The following is a 19,268-nucleotide window of genomic DNA, read 5'->3' on the forward strand; positions in this document are numbered from 1 at the left end:
AAAGGCAGCCCCGTGTTTCGGGCGTCGTGTCCCCTGCGCTGCCATGCAGCTCTCACTGCAGACTTCGCTGCAGTTGTAAGGAAATTCGCTGATTTTGTAAGCAAATCTGTGGTGGAACAGTCTTTTCCAAGAGCTAATTAAGTGAATAAGTCTGGGCTCAGGGTCCAGCTGCAAGAGATTTTAAACGTGCAATTCCTAGTTTTTCCTCTCTAAATGTGTCTGTGAATCATACGCTTCTCTCTCTAGCAAAGAGCAGGGCCCTGCCTGAGCCGGCGGGTTTGGGAAGTGAGATAAAAGGCTGCAGTAACGGCAGAGCTTCTTACTGAAGAGCTCTTGCTGCAAGAGGCGAGTTTCTTAAGTTCCTGCATGTAACCAACCCGACCCTTGCATTTTCTGTATCTGGGATTTACAGGCTGTAGCGAAGCTTCTCTGTGGCTGACTGATCTCAGCGGGATCGGTTTGGTGGGACCGAACACGGTACAGTTGGCGAGGAGGAGCCGTGGAACCCCGCAGAGGTTAAATTCAGCCAGCACCACACTGTGTGACTTTTCTACGATGTTAAAAAAAATAAGATGTTAAGACAGAATTGAAATAGTCCCTATTTGAAGCAAGTATGCAAACCAAAGATGGTGTCATGTGTCCAAGCAAAGCACAGCTCGGACAGAGCCACCCTCCAAAGGCAGCAGCCCCAGCAGTTAAAGCTGCCACCTGTGGATGCTTTTAAGCATTTTGGCGTGGGTTACACATCCCGCTGGGCCAGTGCCGGGCTTTTTCACAGACGTTCCTCGTGGCACAGATGATGCTTTTCTGTTTGCCCTGCATCAGCTTGCTGCACTGTGCGATGCTGCCCGCCCCGTCCGTGTGTGCGCACCAGGCAAGGCAGGAGGAGCGCTGGGGACGGCCGCGTGTGCCAGGATGACCTGTGGGTGCCTGGATGCCCATGGGTACCGGGATGCCCAAGGGTGCCCGGATTGTCACGGGTACCAGGATGCCCGTGGATGCAGGGATGGCTATATGGGTGCCAGGATGGTCACGAGTGCTGGGATGCCCATGGGAACAGCAGTGGCTGGGCACCACGCAGCATCCCTCCGCGACACGGTGAGTGGCAGTGCCCAGACCCGGTTCAAGGCTGAGGCCATGGGGATCTCGGTGCACAGGAGGTTCTTTTCCAGCCCAGCCATGACACGGGACTGGCTGCGAAGCTCTGCCCTGGGTGTACAGGCACAGCTCGAGGGGTCCCGGTTTGCTTTAAGCAGGTGAATCCCGGTTCTGCCCCGGAGCCGGGTCCCCAGGTCGGCCCCGGGTGCAGGGTCCCAGGAGCAGGGTCCCTAGGCCTGTCCCAGGAGACGGGTCCCAGGAGTCGGGTGCCCAGGCCGGCCCCAGGTGCAGGGTCACAGGAGCAGGGTCGCTGGGCCGGCCCCGGGTGCAGGGTCCCAGGAGCCGGGTCCCCGGGCCAGCCCCGGGTGCAGGGTCCCAGGAGCCGGGTCCCCGGGCCGGCCCCGGGTGCAGGGTCGCAGGCGCCGGGACCCCGCTGCCCCACGCCCGCACGCCGCTGTGCGGATCCCGGTCCGGGCCCCGGGGGGCGATGCCGGCTGCGGGCGCGGTTCGGGCCCAGCCCCGGGCGGCGGCGGCGGCGGCGGCGCCGCCATTGGCCGCGGCCGCGGGGCGGCGCCGCCCGCAGCCAACGCGCCGTGGGCCGGGCCGGGCCGGGCCGCTCCGCTCCTCCCCGCCCGGTTCCGGTGCGGCGGCGGCGGCGGCGGCGCAGGTGGAGCCGAGCCGCCAGCGGAGCCCCGCGCCCGCCGCCCAGCGCGGCCCGGCCGGCGGCCGCCCCGCCGCCTCCGCTGCCTCCTGAGCCCGCCGACCCGCCGGCCTCGCCTTTGTCCCTGCCTGGCCCCGCCGCCGGCCCCCGCCCGAGGTAGGCACCGGGGCGGCGGGGACGTTTCCACCGTGGCGGGCACGGCTCTGTCAGCCCCGGGGGGGTAGGGGGCCTCCCCCGGGCCGGGACCCCGTTCCCATGCAGTTGAGGCATCCCCCGGGCCAGGCCCCCCATCCCCTGGGGGGCATTAGAGGCCTCCCCCGGCCTTAACCCCCGTCCAGGGGCCTCCTCAGGCCGGGCCTGGCCCCGTTTCCCCCCAGCTCTCAGGGGGGAGATGTCTCCCCCTGGGCAGCCCGGCCAAGCCTGGCTCTGCCACCCCCCTTCTCAGGCCTTGCACCCCTGGCTCCCCAAAGGCCCCCCTGGGGCTGTCAGGCTCCTGTGATGGGGTGCCCTGAAGCTGGGCCCCCTCCGTGGCTGGTCCGGATTGGGGAGGGGGGCTCTGGCTCCCGGGGGTGTTGGAGCCCTGCCTCAGGGTCTGCAGCCCCCAGCCAGGGCTGGGCTGGGGGTGGCGTTGCGCCCGGTGTCCATGGAGGGGTGTCACCCCCGGTATGGGGGTGTGTAGCATGAGCTGGCGTGGGGGGTGCCAGGCTCCGGGGAGGGAGCGTCCCACAGCTCGGCACCCAGCTGGCAGCAGCCGGCAGAGAGCTGGGCTGGTGCTGGGGAAGCATGGGGTGACGGTGGCTTTGAGAGCAGGTGATCCACCCCGGGAGGGGACGGTATCCCCAGCCTGCGTGTGGTTGTGGGTGTAAGGCCGGACAAGCTGCCGGAGCCGAGGGAGAGACTTCAGGCTCGTGACTCCCCAACTCCTCAGGTCCAACAAGGTCCGCAGACCTGTGGCTGCCTTCGAGAGCCTGTGTTTAGATGTGGTAAACCTGAGCCTGTAGTTTGCTGGAGTATTTTTGCTCTAATCCGGTCGCCTTTCCCTTCTGAAGGCCAGCCAGTGCTTGCAGGGAGCAAGGCTTTAAGGGCAAAGGAGCACTAAGTGGGTGCTGGGCTGCATCCTCCTTGGGTGTATTTACTGAAATGGCATCTCTCTTCCTCACTAAATACCTTGTTGAGAAAGGATGTGAGCAGCTGCGCTGGGAAAAGAGCTGTCAGTACCTCAAGTAGCCAAGATCTGTCTGGAGACTGAGCCAATGCAGCCCACAGATCTGCGACTTGTCCAAGATTTGCCCTTTGCTGGCAATCCCGTGGCTCCCAAAAAGCAGATCTTCCCACACCTTTTTCCACGGTAAAGGTATTATCCGGGGTTTGGGCATGTCAGGAGGCTCTGCTGAGTAATGGGACGTCGGGAAGCTGCTGCAGAGGCGGTGTTGAGATGTGCGCCCGGGCTGGGCTCGGCTCGGTGGCGGGTGCGCAGGAGAGACGAGGTGTCGCTTGTCTGGGAGAGGACGGGAAGCGAATGGCCGGCGGATTTGGGCTGTGCCATAGCATTTGCCCAACTGGATGATGTGTAAGTGGTTTCTGCCCCGTGTTTGTTCTAGCAGACGGTCAGAGCAGCACGCTCTGGGAGGATGGGGGGGGGTGGGCCCCGCGCTCTGAGGGTCCGGATGCGATACCTCTCACCAGATGTTTGCAGAGCATTTCCAGCCTGGAAATCACAGCCTTTCTCAGGAGATCTCCAGCGCTTCCTGGTTTGCAACGAGGATCAGAGGATTTCAGCACTTCCTACTCGGCTGCCTGATGTGAGCAGGAAGTGGGAGCATGAAAATGGCAGAAAAGTGCTTGCAGCGAGGCCGGGAGCTGAGCTGGCGTAAGCGCGTGGGATGGTAAGGAGGTTAGACCTGTCCTGAACAGGGTCCTAAACCTTTTGGACCTGTCACTTGGGAACAGACAAGTCACAATGTTAGAGCCGGTCCGTGTGAGCGTGTGTCTTGTCCTGGGACGGCGTAGCAGGAGGACGGAGGTGAGCGTGGATGGGTACACGTGAGTGTGTTTTTTCCTGCAGTTTATTAAATGACTTTGTTGCATCCTGCTGGGGCGCAGACGGGAATGTCCCCAGGGCAGAGAGAGGCCTGTGCTTTGGGTTGGTGCTGGTGGTGTCCAGCGCGGTTCTGATCTGGTTGGAGGCGTTTTCAATGCGACACGGTGTTAAATCTGGACTAGCAAAGTGATAAACTTCAGGTCCTCGTGAGATTGTGGCTCTGGATTTGTGCTGTGCCTCTGGCAGGGATGGGGAACTCGGGTCTGCAATGGCTGGAGCGTGTGTGTCACGACTCTGGCGCTGGGTTCTGCGTTTACGCGTGACCGGGCTGTGGAGTAAAGACCAGGTTATATCTGCTGTTGGGAACGGAGGCAAGTTGCTTAACATATTTTGAGGTAGGTGGCTCTAGGGATGTGAGCGGCAGCACCGGTGGCTTTGGGATACATGGCTTCAGCCGAACAGTTCTCCCACCGTGGGGCACTGGGATAGAAACAACTCTTGGGAGGCTGGAAGCCGGTGCTGCAAACCTCCGGCCATTTAGAAACTGTTGAAAGAAAAATGAGGTTTGCAAATGTCAGGAATAAGGAGACGTTGAGTATTTGGAGTCTTTGTGGCTCAGATTTTCAGGCTTTTTCCTGTTCAAATAGTGAGACGCGATGGTATACGTGCTTTTTTAAGAGAGTCTGGGAGATCCTGCAATCATGTATTTAACAGCTGGGACCTTGGGGAGGGGAAAAAAACAAACAAGTGTGTTGGCAGTGCTCCGAAACAAGGCAGCTCCTTCTGCCCCGGTGCGAATCTCCTCTTCGATCTCTGGTTCAAACATCAAGACCTTAGTTTTTCTGATCTGATTTATTACCTTTTGATCTCCATCCAGCCCCGTAGCTGCTCTCTGCTCCAGAGGGCTGGGGCTCGCGGGGTGGGTAGGTGAGTCAGTCCTGCGAGCTGCTGATTCCTTCCCCGTGTCTGTGTCTCATTACCTTGCTATGCTCCCCGAAGGCAGGAATGCATCCTTCCCCGGCGCAGGCTTTGCCGGCTTCCTGTTAGCAGCTTCTTTGCTGACTTTTGTGTCGTTGGTAAAATGGGGGAGATGACAGACGGCCGGAGAAGCGTGTCCTGGCCTTGCTGAGTTTGAACGGTCTGGTTGCAGCTGGGTGGGCTCGTGTCAGACTTGAGCAGCCCTGTGTGACCGAGGCTTTGAGAGCCCCGCGGCTGGCACGGCTGGGCTCGTCTGCCGCTCTGACTGCCCTAAAAATACTGCAGAACCCCCTGCCGCCTGCGGCCTCGCTGAACGGCTGTCATGTTTTCCTGCCTTTGTTGGTGCCTTAATGTACGTGGTTCGTTTCTGTCCGCCCTGCTCCCACCTCCTTGGACGTTTGCGGGCTGCTCTGCTGAATTGCCTTCCCCGAAGAGCAGGGCAGGGCCTGGAGCGTGTTAGGGACAGTTTTGTCACTCAAAGGAGGTCTGAGTCAGTACATTTGCTCTAGGATGTGATGGTGTCATGAAGCTTGCAAGGGGATGTCCAGAGTTCAGGAGGCGAGCTGGTGGGGGGTGGTGTGAGCTGCTAACGCTGCTAACCTTTTAGCAGAAAAACTTGGGTCTTGTTGAGCCGAGGAAGTTTAGGAGGGCAGTGCTGTCCTGCAGAATGCAGGCAAGGGGTTTGTTTTCTTTCTCTGCCTTGGAGAGCTCTGTCTTCCCTTGAAACTGTCTTCCAGATATAGCAGCAGTTGCTAACACTGAATGAATGCGCGCTGAATTTAGGCAGCTCTGAGGCTGCTGTGTGTCGTGCAGGACTCAGTCGTTCGAGTTTAGCCAGAGCAAGCAGAGCTGGTATGCTTGGGTGGCATTGTCCCAGTTGTCAAGCTATAAATAGCCAACGGAGCCCAAGCGCTTGTTGAGCTGACTTTGGACATTTCCCGGACTCACCTTGGAGGAGGAATTTGTGCCAAGGCACATCAGCCCTTGGCAGAGTGGGGTTGAAGGCGGTGAACGCTCAGCGTGATGCAGAAGTACCCGTAAGCGAGCTGATGAGGTGGCAGAGTCTGTATGAGTGCCTTGTGTCCGTGTCACTGTGGTCCCTGTTGGGCAATAGCTGAGGAGGCTGAGGAAAGAGCCTTGAGTCACCCAGAGAGGTCTGCAGCAGGGAGGGAATGTCCTCAAGTGAGCATCTCCATGGAGGTCCTGACTCCAAGGAGCGGCTGGAGCAAGATAGCGACTGTCTGTTCCGCTTCCACACCTTAGCACATCCGTCACGTGTATCACTTCGTTCTCCCTTGTCCTAAAAGTTTGTCCATCCGCATTCAAGGCTAACTGTGGTGGATGTTGCTTTCTGTTGTCAATGCAAGAATTATGAAGGTGTCTGGAGTCTTGCTTGGAGTCTGGCTGGCTTTCTGCACCTCAGCCCAGTGACAAACCCCGTGGCTCACTCGCGGGCAGATATGTTGGCTTTGTCCCGTGAGGTGTTTGTATCCAGGAGTCGGAACGCATGCCAGCAGGAGAATTAGCTCTTCCACGGGGTTGCACTGCACAGTTGGATCAAAATACTGCTCACATCAGTGCAAAACAAACACTGCCGCTGCTCTGGCACGCGGTCACGCTCGCCCCACGGCCTCTGCGCCACAGTCAATGCTGGCGTGTGCTTCAGGGGGATGGAGGCTCTGTGCTGGGAAGGTGGCTGCTAAAGGTAGGGGACAGGAGGACGGAGGTACAGTATTTGGGGAAGAGCTGGAAACTGAGAGTATCTTGGGCTGGCTTCCACCAGAGACTCATTTCTCTTGATGGAGAAAAGTTTTACGTGTGCGGGGTGTCTCCGGCAGCGGTGCCTGCCTGGAGCATCCTCCCAGCGTTTACCTGGCAAGTGAGACACAGCAGCAGTCGCTGCTGGCCCTGTGTGGCTCCCAGCTTGTGGCACTGGTAGCGGATTGCTCTGCTGGGCTGTTTGCGCATCGCAGTGTGTAACCCAGGATCAAAAAAGCTGTACTGGTGTACTGTAGCTATGCTAAAGTCACACCTCAAAACCAAGACCCAAGCCTTTGATTCTTTTAGAAATGACTGAGTTGATGTGCTGCAACAGGACAAGGACTAATGGCTTTAAACTAAAAGAGGGAAGATTTAGACTAGATATAAGGAAGACGTTTTTTACACTAAGGGTGGTGAGCCCCTGGCCCAGGTTGCCCAGAGAAGCTGTGGCTGCCCCATCCCTGGAGGGGTTCAAGGCCAGGTTGGCCGGGGCTTGGAGCAACCTGGGCTAGTGGGAGGTGTCCCTGCCCAGGGCAGGGGGTGGCACTGGGTGGGCTTTAAGGTCCCTTCCAACCCAAACCATTCTATGATTCCATATTATAAGGCATGAAATAAGCAGGTAGGGCGTCCCGGTGCATTTGCGCTTCTTATCAAGATTGCTCTGGCCTGTACTGATTCACTGGGACGTGTTAGGGGATCCTGGACTTTTTGTCCATCTGCTCTCCTGCCTTGCCTTTTTTATTCCCGTTCTCCACCTTTCCTTTTACTTGAGTACAGCCAGTTCTCCCGCAGCTCCCCCTCTGTGCGGTAGGCATTTATAGAAATAAGATGGGAAGGTGTCCTGATCCCGTTTGTGTTCCAGTTGTAGCTGGAAGGATATCAGCCTGTCACTTGGGTCACCTGCTTCTCCGAAAGAGAGCAGCATGTCCGAGGAGCCTCTGGAGCGTCCTGCGGTCCTGCAAGTGCCTTGGCGTTCGACTCCACGGAGGGTGGAAGCAGGGCCAGCCTCTGGGAAGGAGCGGACTCCCTGATGCTGTAGGAAGGAGTCCAGACGTGGTGCTGGGAGCGGTTCATGGGGGATGTTCTTAAGCCTTCACGGAAGGAGAATCTCTTACGCAAGGGAGGGGAACACAGTGTCGATGCTGAGGCTGCTTTTTCAAAAGCCGCAGTTGCGTAAGGGCGAAGCCTTGGGTAGCACAGAAAATGTGGAAAACGTCACTTCCTAGCGATCGCTCAAGACAAAGCAAGGATTGCTCTCTAAATTTCTTCCTTTACGCATATCCTAAACTTCAAGGCTTATGTAAATTCTCCAGGTTTGCCCAGGGCTTGATGCAGTTAGAGAGGATATGTTTCCATACATAGCCTGGGGGTGCAACTACCAAGTGAACATAGTCTCTTCTGTTCCTGCCATAGACTCTTTTCTTCATCTAGCTGCCTTCAGCAACACTTAAGAGGCCAGTGACAGCGCCTGCTTGCCAGGATTGTCTTCTAGTGGCTGTAGGGTGGGAATATTCACAGCAGAGAGCTGGCTCTGAGGAGGCAGCGTGTCCCTGCTCCCTCCCTCCCCGTGACAGCCCGGAGCAGAGGAGAAGCACTGTTCTCCCGCTTCCCTTGCCTTGCTCATTCACGGGTTTTGCTGTGTCCTTTTTGCCCTGCGTGTGGGCTCACCTTTGGTCCTCTGGCCTCGCTGTCCTTGTCGCAGGGCTGACGCAGGGACGGGCATGTGGCTCCTTGCTGTCCCAGGGATGCCGAGGATGGGGGGTTGACTATTTCTGTAGACACTACAGAGCACCTGGATGCAGGAGCCTCTGCATCTCTTGGGGCTTATCTCCTGGCTTCTGCTGAGCTCAGGGTTGTGCATGCCTCCTTCTTTTCCGTCTTCCTCGACTGCACCAACAGCAGTAGAGGGGTCCCCAGGGGAGGGTTTGGAGGTGCTGGTGGCCAGACTTGCAGTATGGTCCGTACACCTTGACAATTGTTTCCACAGAGACCAAGCCTGAGAACGGGCACGGTTCTCCGTCACTCAGGGATCCATCGAAGCCTGATGAAACTACTGGGCACTCCCCATGTGCCTGCGGTCAGCCCCCTTGGTGGCCGTGCTGCTCCCCCTCTGCGCTGGGGATGAGGCAGCTGGGTCCTCCCTGCCCTTCTTGGTGGCACTCCTGTCCCCAAGGCACAGTGGCAGAACAGAGCTGCCACCAGCCGGAGGTGGCAGTGTCCCAGAAGAGGGGTTCCCCGCACTAGGGGACAGTCCCTGCCACAGTGCCGGGGTGGCTGGGGTTTATCTGGGTGCCTGCGGCCGCGTGGCTGTCACCTGCTGGCATGGGGCAGGCAGAGAGGACAGCAGCGCTGGCTCATGCCGCTGGAATAATTGAACTGCAGCGTTAAGCAAATCTGCGGCTTGTGATCTTTATTCAGAGTGCTCAGCCTCTTTGAAACCGTGGTTGAATACAGGCGGTCTGACAGAGGCCTTAATAAGCAGTTGCTGTCTGGATGACGACTGGAATCGGAGGTGCCGTCTTCCCTCGGATGCCCTGTGTAAGTTTTGGAGGGTGTTTTTCTAGCAGACGAAGCTGGTGGGTTTTGGGAATTCAGTCATGTAGCACTGTAGGCTGTCAGTTCCTGCTTATGACTTACTCCTGTCCAAAAACCAGTAGGAAAAATATTTTTAGGTTTTGAGTAAGCTGGCAGCGTATACTGGCATCACGAGTATTCAAATGCACATGCTGACGAGGTGGATGCGCTATGGACGAGCAGAGAGCTGCTGCAGGGACCGGTTTCAGGAGGTGCGCTTGATTTCCAGAAACCGTAGCTTGTCTATTTGTTTTCCCAGTATCTAAGGGTTGAAATCGAATACGCTCCGAGTATTGCCATTTAAATTTCCCTACATTAATCTTAATGTTGGTTGCTAACCGAGACCAGATCTTTCCTAAACACATCTGGCGACTGGGCACGATCTCAACCCTTTCTTCGAAGGGCGTGCTGTGCTGAAGAGCTGCGAGGGTCTGCGTGAGGTTTGAAAGCAAAGACAAGGTTTGGGGTTTGTGGGTGCTCTGTCCCGTCACTTTGGTGGTGTCGGTTCCCTTTGGGGCTCAGATCTCTGGCAGCCCTGCTCCACCAAGGCGCCTGGCCAGGCTCAACCTGTGGCAACACGCTCTGCTCGACGTGGGCTGCGCGGCGCAGGTGAGACGTTTTGCTGGGGTTTTGCCGGATCCCAGCCGGGGAGAAGCAGCGGCCACACTGGGCTGGCGCCCGTTGGGGTCCAGCTGTGCTGTTCTTGGTGGGCTCAGCCGGTCCTGGGGATGCTCAGGGCACCGCGGGGCTGGTGCTGTGCCAGGGGACGACCCGCTCGGTGTCACGCTGCTGCGAACACAGACGCTGAGTCTTGGGTTTTGAGGAATGAGCTGGCACAGCGGTGCGGAGACGGCCTTGGGGATTCAGCACAGCGTTTACTTTGCCTCAAAAGCACGCGCGGTGGCTCTACCTTCTGTTACCCAAATCTTTCTTGGTGAGGTGAGAGTTGTTGTGCAGAGTTTCCTCTTTATATCCTCTTATGTCACGCTGCCCCGCCGGCTGAGTGCGCTCAAAATAGCTGCCAATCCCAGTAGGTTTCACTTCAAGGTCTCTATTCTTAGCTTGCTGGTTAGCTGAGCAAGCCGCGTTACTCAGTAGTCATGAGTTCAAGGACCGTAGGGTAAAGACTAGCAAACTTATGCCATGCGGGAGTTTTGTTTGCATTTCATGGCAGCTTTGAAGGGACGGCTTGGGCAGAGCCCTACCCGGCAGCCTCAGACTTGCGTGCTCAAAAAGAGAGCCGCATGCATGTGAGCATGAAATAACAGTTGCCGCAGCTGGTACGTACTCCGGAGGAGGCAGACGGCTTGGGAGACGGGATGACTCAGTATATGAGAGTCTGTTAAGTGGCATATTGCATCTGACCCATCTACGAGCAGCGTTATCGGATGCGTCTTCCTGCTGCACTGATGGCCAGATATGTGCATGGCGGGAGTGAAGCAGAAGTGAATGTGGGATGTGGAGCAGTGGCTTCCCGGGAGCGGAACTAGCTGGATGTTCTCAGAGTGTTGCACCAAGGCTGAAGATATCTGCCGCGCTGGTGATGTTCAGCCCGTCCTGTAAGTGCCTTTCCCGTTCCTGGGGGATTTTTAACTCTCTTGCACGGCTATGAATCCTGACTGGCTAAAGATGTACGTGGAGAATGGTTCACACAAGGAGCTGAACTGAGTGTCTGATTTGCGTCTGGTGGACACGGCCGCCACTGGGGCAGGTTAAGGGCTTTGTGGTTTTGATTACCTGTGTGCAGGGTCCCAGCTCATAGCCACAGGAGACGAGCAGACAGCATCAGTCCCAGCGGTACCAGCAAGTGCAGGAGAGGCTCATTTGTTACCTGCTCAGCCGTTTCTGGCTGTTCCATTGGGAACTCACCACTTACCCGTCAGCTCTTGCTCAGATCTGATGGAGGTGCTGCTTAGATGGATGGAGAGGGACCCCTCGCTGGTCCTTTAGCAGGACTTAGCTATTCTTGAGAGTGCGTTTCGGGAGTGATCTTGTTTCCCAGACGTCATTTAAGTTCCTTTAACTTTTTCAAACCATTGTTGAAGCGGTGTGACCCCAGCTTTGCTGGGCTTAGATGGATTTCCACCCGGGAGGGGATCAGGCACAGCGTGCTGGGCTGAGGGCATGGGCAGGAGCAGCATCCTGCACCCGAGGGATTTATGGCAGAGGAGAAATAGAGCCCATCCTGGGGGCGAAAGGTGCTGGCCGTGGCTTTTGCTGTGTGCTGCAAGGTCGTTGAGGCTCTGTACGTGGGGTTGCTGGGGAGTGAGTGTTGTGTACCGAGTTCGCATCCTGCCTGCGCTGCGGGTAACGGTCACGTGCAGACGAGGCCTTTGTCCTGTGCCTGACTGCTTTTTTTAAAATTTATTTTTAGGTGCTCTCTGGCTTCCTCTTCCTCCTGTGCTGCGCTGCACTCCCTCTTTCTAACTCCCTCTTCTAGGATTGCTTTTTGAACAATCAGTTCCTCCTTAAACCCATTTTTGCAGGCCTTTGTCTGCGCTTGGGAGCTAGCCCAGTTTAGCATTAGCAGCTGCTGGCTCCTTCTGGGTAAGCAAGAACAAATAAAGGTTTACACTGAATGAATCATTTGAGCCTTATCTGTCTTTCAAATTCGGGACAGCTGTACAACTGCTGCGAGGAGTCTGCCTGGAGGGCACGGAGCCTCCTCGGGAAGAGCTTCTCCTGCCAGTGGCTGGAGCTTAATGGGTTTGTGCTGGGATCCGTGCGCTGCCTCGGTGAATTCCTCTGTGTGCCTCTGAGCTTTATCCCACGCTTGATTACGAAGCACAACTCTGGAATAACTCCCTTTCCTTGAGGACTTGCTCCGCGCCGGCTTTGCTATAGGCTCCTGTGGAAATTCAGCCTTTGGGATGCTCTGGGTGGTTTGATCACCTCGTGAAAATGCGGACGCTGGCTGCAGAGCATCCCGGTGGGAACCACATCGTGATGGCACCTGCGTAGTGGAGAAGCTTTGAAGGCAGCCAGCACGTGGTTTGTGGGGAGCGAGCTGTTGGCATCCCCTTGGGCTCTCCACTTAAGCAAAGGGACACGGCGGAGTGTCAACACTGCAGGAACCGTGGTGTGGCTTTGCTGGTTTAAGAGGCAGGATTTGTAGATAAGTAGCGTTAGTTGGTTGAATAACAGAAATGTGGGAGAAGGGAGGGGAGAGGCAGATAAGCCTTGGGCTCGTGCCTGCAAAGTTTTAATCTGATAATAAGGTGGGGAGTTGCACCAGAACTAATATTTTGCTGAGATGAACGGGACGGCTTTTTCTCCCCTCCTCCTGCTGTCCTCGTCTTCTGGCACTCCAGATTAGACTTGGTTTATCCTCTTCCTATGCAGAGAGGCACCCTGCCTAACCGAAACGAAGGTCTCACCAACAGATCTGGTGGTGTTCCGTGGTTCGGAGGAAGTGCGGCACACGGCGAGTCTTGCCCGCCCTCCTGCAGCCTGGTCCTTCTCCCAGCTCGCGTCCTCGAGTCCTCAGAGCTCACCAGAAGAAGCAGCAGGCTTAGACACGTGACACAGTGATGGCAAACTCCTCATAGCTTCTTGCAGTTTCCCTTTTTTTAATTTTTTTTAAAATTCTTCTTCAGAGAATGCGTGCCGCAGAGCCTGCCCGTCTCTCTGCACCCTCCGTAAACGCTACGGGCAGGTTTTGGCTCGGTGTCTGGATAAACCATTTGCCTGTTGCGATGGTGGGACCCACCGTGCTCTTGCAAACTGGAGGCGTTGGTGGAGCTTCCTTTGTGTGTTTCTAACCTGCCTTCCCAGTTTGTCTCATCCCACGCCCAAGGCCGTGTGTTGAGACCAAGAGAGGGATTTGGTGGCTTCAGTACTGTAAGACATTGAGGACACATTTGTTAGACCAAAGTCCGTCCTTTCCAGCGGGCCAGGCCTTGGGAGGTGAAGATGGCTCTGTCCTTTGCGTGGTAGCAGGGGCAAACCTTGCTGTTGACTCAATGAGAAGAATTAGGGGATTAAAGTGGATCTTGGCTCCTGAGTGCAAGGGCGCTTGGCACTTTGACTCCTCTGTAGAAGATCCACAGGCTGCCCTGGCTGCTTGGAGCTGGGCTTGTAGCTCCTGCAGAGTATATTGAGGTGTACAGAGGATCGTGGATTGTCAGCAAGGTTTTCTCCTGCTTTGACGCTGACTTCCCTAGGGCTGGGCTTGCTCTGAAGTGGTGAGGGCCAAGGCTCTTTGGCTGCTGGGAAGGTGATTTTAGGACTAAGGTAAGGTCCTGGGTGAGGGACCAAACAGATGCTTATAACAGTGGTGGCAGAATAAGGTTGCGTCGTTGCCGAAGCTGTTTCCTTAGTTCCACGTGAGGTCTTCCCTGCAAACCCTAATGGATAAACTGCATCCCTTTCTTCTCTGGAGCTTGGAGGCACCTGGTTGTGCTTGTGGCCTGGCCTGGGAGCTGCAGTAGAGTGGGGAGATGCGGGGCTGCCTATCTTGGGTTGGGGAGAAATAACCCAGAGACCCTTTCCACCTTAAATTCAGGATTTTGGAGGGGGTCTGCAGGATGCTGAGATGGGACAGCCAAGGTATGCGTAGTGAGCTTGGCTATTATGTGCTCTTCATGTGGAATGGAGGTGTCACATCAAGCTCGGTCATCGGCAGGAGACTCTTCTTCCATGCTTCAGTTTCCAGCACGGGATGGGTGGACCCAGGGACTCAGTGGGAGAGAGGTGTTGAAAGCCGGGTAGGGAGGCAAACCTCGCTGTTGCGAACATGAAGGCTGGCTCCTGAGATGCAGGAGGTCTTGCTCTGAGCCTGAAGAGCCGCGGCATGGAGGAGCAGAGCACAGAGGTGGCACTGAGTGTGTGGTGCTGGAGAAGGGAAAGCCGGGGCGGGGGGACACAGCAGTGCAGACTCCTTGGCCAGTGCAGTTTCTTTTTAAAACTGAAGTTTTCAGTCTTTCTGAAAGCTCCCTATGCACTGGGCTGGCTCTGTAACACGCCTGTCGGGCCCCAGTTGGGGCAGTTTGGGGCCAAACTGGTGGATTCGTGCATGGAGGATTTCTGAGGGATGCCCCGCTTAACTTCTGGTCTCCCTGCCCGCGGCGGGCAGACTCCGAGTGCCCCAGTGCAGGGGTAAGCAAACAGGGCTTGTACAACCCTTACAGAGCCGGGGCTGGAACCTGCTTTTCTAGTATGACAGACCAGGTCTCAGCCACTCTGCCTCTTTAAAGCAAGTGTACTCAGAGAGGGTTTGGCTTTTCTGCCTATAACTAATTTTTTAGCCATTAGGTAGACGGGGCAAAAGTCCCGGCTGGAGTTGTCCAAGTGGCTCATTGCGGAGCTGTTGGAGGTTGTCGGTGTTGCAACGCCTTGTCTCGTGCGGCGGGTCCATCCCTGGTCGTGCACCGAACGCGATGGGCGCGCGTGGATGCTGAATCTCCCCTTCGTCGGCTGCTGGATGCTCCATAAAGGGAGCAGGAATAATTCACCTGGATTAAATCACAAGTCTCCTCTTTCCTTCCATCTCCAAGGCTCTGCCGTCGTAAACAGCTGCTTACTGGAGTAGGTAAGTGGAGGCAGCGCAGTCCTGCCAAGCCCTCATGTCCACAAATGACTAAATCCTGCCTGAAAAGTCAAAGTATGAAAACATTATTTTTTGGTTTTGGCTGAGCTTCGTGGATTGCTGGGATCGAGCCATCTTGGCTGCCTGGCGGGAGAGCAGAGCCGCCCCTCTGGATGCCGGCTGGGGCTCTGCCCACCTTGCAGCTGGTGGAGGAGGGTGGAGGAAGGCTGGTGTCGGGGGGCAGGCGGGGGTCTGGGCTCTGGGAGGGTTCCTGGGGTCTGCCACTGTCACCGCAGTGCTCGGACCAGCCGTACAGCCCGGGATCAGCGAGCAGCACTCTTGCAAAAATTGTTGTGCCCATTGGCAAAGCGTGTTGGCAGGAGGGCTGGAGGGCGGTGCTGCGGCTGCAAGCCCTCGCAGTTCATAAATAACTGTGGGGGCTGGAGAGCTGGGCCGGTGGCCCGGCGAGGAGCTGTCGTGCCAGCCCTACTGCAAATGCAGCACCTTGCCTGCGCTTTTTTAGCTTAAAAGCTGGCTTTTCTTTCGTGTGTATTTCCACAGCAGGGGCTTGCGTGCAGCTGAGGTTTCTGTGTGCCGCCCTCGTTTGCCCGCTGCTCCAACGTCCCATGATGGGACCGTGGCCGTTCATTGCCCGCTTGCAGCCCTGCCCGCCTGGAGCTGCGTTTGGAGCCTTGCTGAACCGCGCGGTGGGTCCGTCGTCCTGTCGCAGCCTGGCTGATGGACTCTGCTGTCAGTTCGTAGGGAGCAGGTGGATATGAGATGGGAGACGCTAAGGTTTAATAAGGCACTGGTCTGGGAAAGGAGAGCTCTGAGCAGCTCCGTGCTAAAGTCGCTTTGTGCATTTTGATGTCTGTTTAACATACGCTGGAGCAGGAGCCTGAGAGGGTGGAGATCAGTCTCGCAGTCTAAGGAGGTGTCCTGGCGTGCTCCTGGGAGCTCAGACCTTGCTGTCCGAAGCATCTGATGTGTCTCACCTCTGCGGCATAGGCTGCTGCCAGAGCAGGTGCCTACAGACTCAGGGGTGCTGTGTGTTGCGTTGCCGAAAGACCCCTGGCCCTGGGCCCTGGCCCAGAAGAGACCGATTCCTTCTCTGAACAGTGCAGCAGCTCGTGGCCTGCTTGGTCTGATTGCGCCTGTGCTGTGTTTTGAATGCAAGCAGTGGTGGACCAGGCAATGCATAAGCTGCTGTGCATCCCCGCTCCCTCACTTGTTTCTGCTTCCTGGTGCTTGCGTCTCCGGCTCCCCAGGCTTTCCCAAGTGTACCCCTCTTCTTCTCCATGCAGGATAGCCTTTGCAAAACTTGGTCTCCCAGCTGGCCAGCAGAGATAACATGAAATGGATATCTGCTCTCCTCCTCCGTAAGCTCCAGCCCTTTGAGATGGTCCATGGGTCCAGTTGTTTCTGCGAGCGAGACTTTGTACCTGCAGGAACTCAACAGGAGCCTGGACTCCTGCTGTCTGGCTGGGGCTGGAGGGTCAGAGCTGAGCGGTTTTGGGAGCTGAGGAGCCTATGGCATGGGAGGAGAGAAGTCACAAGAGGGAGAGGAGGTGTCCTAAACCATGAAAGGAGGGTAGGGGTGCTAGGGAGGTGGCAGTGGCAGGGGGATGTCCAACCGCTGTCTCTCAGTGAAGAGGTAGGCGATGTGTTGTTTGCTCTAACACAACTGGTTTGCTCATAGCGTGATGGTGGGACCACGTCAGCAGCGACACATAACTGGGGGACGCTGGTGCTTTTTCAAACCTCTTTAACTCGGCCAAATTTATATTCCAACTGTGCTTCAGAAGGGGTTGGGAGCCGTGCTCTGGGTTGTCTGTTTGCAGCTGGAGGGGACAAGCGTGTCCATGCCTCAAAAGGCCAAGCTCGAAGCTGGCCACGGTGCCAGCTGGTCAGAGGTGCTGGTGGGAAGGGACCGTCCCTTTGCGTCTCATCTTCCTGGCTTGCGCTCCAGGCATGGTTTGCAGGGGCTCAACCAGCAGACTGGGCACTCTGGGATTGCTGCTGGTGGAGACAGAGGTAGAACTTGGATTCAGAGGCTGTATCTGCTCGGTCTGGGTCAAGCAGAGCAGCAGCAGGCCTGTGATGCGACACTGGATGCTCATCTGCTCCCAGTGGCTGTTGGTGTCCCTTCCCTGCCTCCACAAAAGCAGTCCCCCTCCAAAGTGCAACCTCCAGCACTGCTTTGCAGGGCCTGATGCGGTGTCTGGATGGAGATAAGGGTAGGGTTTAAGGCCAAAAATTAGGAGAATTTCCTGCTGCTAGAGATGGAGCCTGGATAATGCTGATTTAGGGCTTTGACTCCCATCTGCAGCCTTCCTGGCTCCCGGGGGAAGCTGACCCGATTCCCAGCTTGTTGGGCTCTCCCAGTTCATGCCCATCGGTGGGGTCAGTGCCTCGCTGGATCTATGGGTGGTTTGTGCATACGGATCCCCGATTCTTGGTCTTCTACATTCACGGCAGCGCAATTCCCAGGTACACGGAGCCGCCGACACGCCGCATCCTCCTGCGGTAGGACAGAGCCTGGCAGCCGAGCCACCCCTTCTGCGTGGCCAGGCTCAGTGGTGAGACGCTGGTATGCGAGATGTAAACTCAATACCAAAGTTTAGATTACAGCCCTGTGAAAAACATCAGCTCCCCTAAATGGAGCCCAGATGGTGGCGGAAGCTGTGCAACGCATCGAAGCCCAGGGCCAGGAATTGCAGGAACCGTGTGAGCAAAGGGACCGGGGCTGTGGGGGAGGGAGAGGAAGGGAGGTTGGGTTTCAGCTCATGTAGGCTGCGAGGCGGGCAGTTGGCCACTGCCGTCTGCATCCAGGGTCAATTCCTAAACCAGGCTGCTTAATCCCCCTTGCCCAGTTAAAAACAATGGATGTCTCCTGAGTTGCATCACTGTAAATGCAGCGTTTCCAAAGCTGAGGTTTCCCACAGCCCGTGACAGCTGAACTTGCCGGCGTAAGAGGCCGAGGGCCCTTGGGCAAATTAGAGGAGACCGGGCAGATCTGAGGCAACGAATACACAAGCTGCGTTGGCTCGGGAGCTTTGCCAGAAGAGGAGTTTCCCAGTTTCCTCGTTTCGGCAGGTTGAGCGGCTGATCCCAGGGAGAGGGGTGAGTGCGCGCGGTGGGAGCCTGGAGCCGGAGCCGTGTTTTGGGTAAGGCGAGCGCCGACGTGCGCCCCAGCAGCTGGGCGATGGCACGGGCGAGCGCAGGCTATGGGGAGGCTGACTGTGACTCAATATCCTGGTGTTGTGAAAAAAGCAAACGTCCCGGGGCACTGCTGAGAGCGCTGTCTGGGAGGCTCGGAGCCATCCTTCCCACCGCTGTGGTGCGGGAGCCTCCGCCACAGCGTGCTCTGGGGGCTTTGGAAAGGCGCGGAGCGATTGAGAAGTGCTGGGGGGACCACAGAGCACCTCTGGTAGGGCTGGACGCCGTGAAGCCAAGCAGGAGACTGAGATGGTCTCCAAACGATGCTGCAGGGCTGTGAGAGCAAGTTATTTCCTTCCCTGGAGAGATGGTGGCCTCGGGCTGCAGCCCTCCTGTCTGGGCCAGCACAGGTCCAGCGGTGAGGATGTGCTGGGAGGTTTCTCTGGAGGGTTTGGCCACGTTAGATGAACATTAGGAATTGCTGAGTTAATTGTCCCCTCTGTGAACCAGAGAGCTGGGGTGAGGTGGTAAGAGATGAGGTGTTTACATAGAAATTGAGGCTCTTCCTGAGGTTGTTCTGTCAAGAGATGTTGTGGGGAGACCCCAAACGCGTCCAGATGGGATCAGCGCTCCTCTGTTAGGACCTCCCCATCCCTCCTTCCTCCCTGCTCTGCCCTTCCCACGTCTCCCTCCCCTCCCCTCCTTGCTGTGGTTTCCAGTGCCACCTGGCTTGTGTGGGGTAGGGAGAGGGCAGGAGGGATGGAGAGGAGCCGGGAGCGCTCCTGCGGCCCCAGCACTGCTGCCGGCAGCCAGGGAGCTGAGGCCGGCGCAGGTCCCGAGCCGCGGGGCCCGCAGGGAAGCTCACCCACGCTCGCCGCGGAGGAAGGCCCACATCCCTCGAGATAACAGTGTGTGCAGGAGCAACACGCCCCTCCCCTCGGAGATAAGTTTGTGTGCAGACACAGCCCGGAGATAAACACCCAGGAAGGCAAACATCCAAGTCATACACCTGTAGGGACACGGAGCACCTGCAAACACCCGCCGCACGGCCGTGCCTGTCCTCCCGGGATGCGGGTGTTCAGCATTCGCCCGACCTGCTCTGGTGGTAGAAAATCACGTGTAGGGCTGTGCTGTCCCCGAAATCTGGGGACACTCAAGGAGAGCGAACAAGCGGAGTTCGGGGTCCTCTGCGGGTTGAGTTGGCTGCAGCTTTCGAAGATGCTCAGAGCATCTCTCTGCTCAGACCCCAAAGTGCCGTTACACCCCGGGATTTTGCGCGCCTGCGGGATGCTGTCATCTTTAGGCTACAAGTGCAGTTTTCCAGTACTCCCAGGTAGCCTCCATGCGCAACATGGAGCCTTAAAAAGTTCCTTTAACTTGCAGGAAGGGGTTTTGTTAAACTCCTCGTGTCTCGGAGAAGTTGTGAAATTGTCACAAATGAAACCGTCTCTCCAGTGGGAATCCTTCTT

General features: G+C 57.0%; 1 protein-coding gene across 6 annotated transcripts in view; it reads left to right on the forward strand.

The window, feature by feature from the left end:
* Nucleotides 1–19,268, forward strand: part of HDAC7 (histone deacetylase 7) — a 96,504-nt gene that overhangs the window by 35,332 nt on the left and 41,904 nt on the right. The window contains exon 1 of one of the 6 annotated variants that reach the window (XM_054183307.1): nucleotides 1,798–1,915. The exons of 2 other annotated variants lie outside the window; for them this stretch is intronic. Coding sequence is in view for 1 of the 4 variants with exons in the window: in XM_054183302.1 (XP_054039277.1) it covers nucleotides 10,570–10,672 (103 nt within the window). In the remaining 3 variants the exon portion in view is untranslated. Of the gene's footprint in view, nucleotides 1–1,797; nucleotides 1,916–3,557; nucleotides 3,646–9,994; nucleotides 10,673–17,438; nucleotides 17,764–19,268 lie in introns of those variants that run through there. 3 more of the 6 variants (XM_054183308.1, XM_054183302.1, XM_054183309.1) reach the window with 3 other exon arrangements.

The sequence above is a fragment of the Rissa tridactyla genome, chromosome 24, assembly GCF_028500815.1.
Source record: "Rissa tridactyla isolate bRisTri1 chromosome 24, bRisTri1.patW.cur.20221130, whole genome shotgun sequence".
Taxonomy (NCBI): Eukaryota; Metazoa; Chordata; class Aves; order Charadriiformes; family Laridae; genus Rissa; species Rissa tridactyla.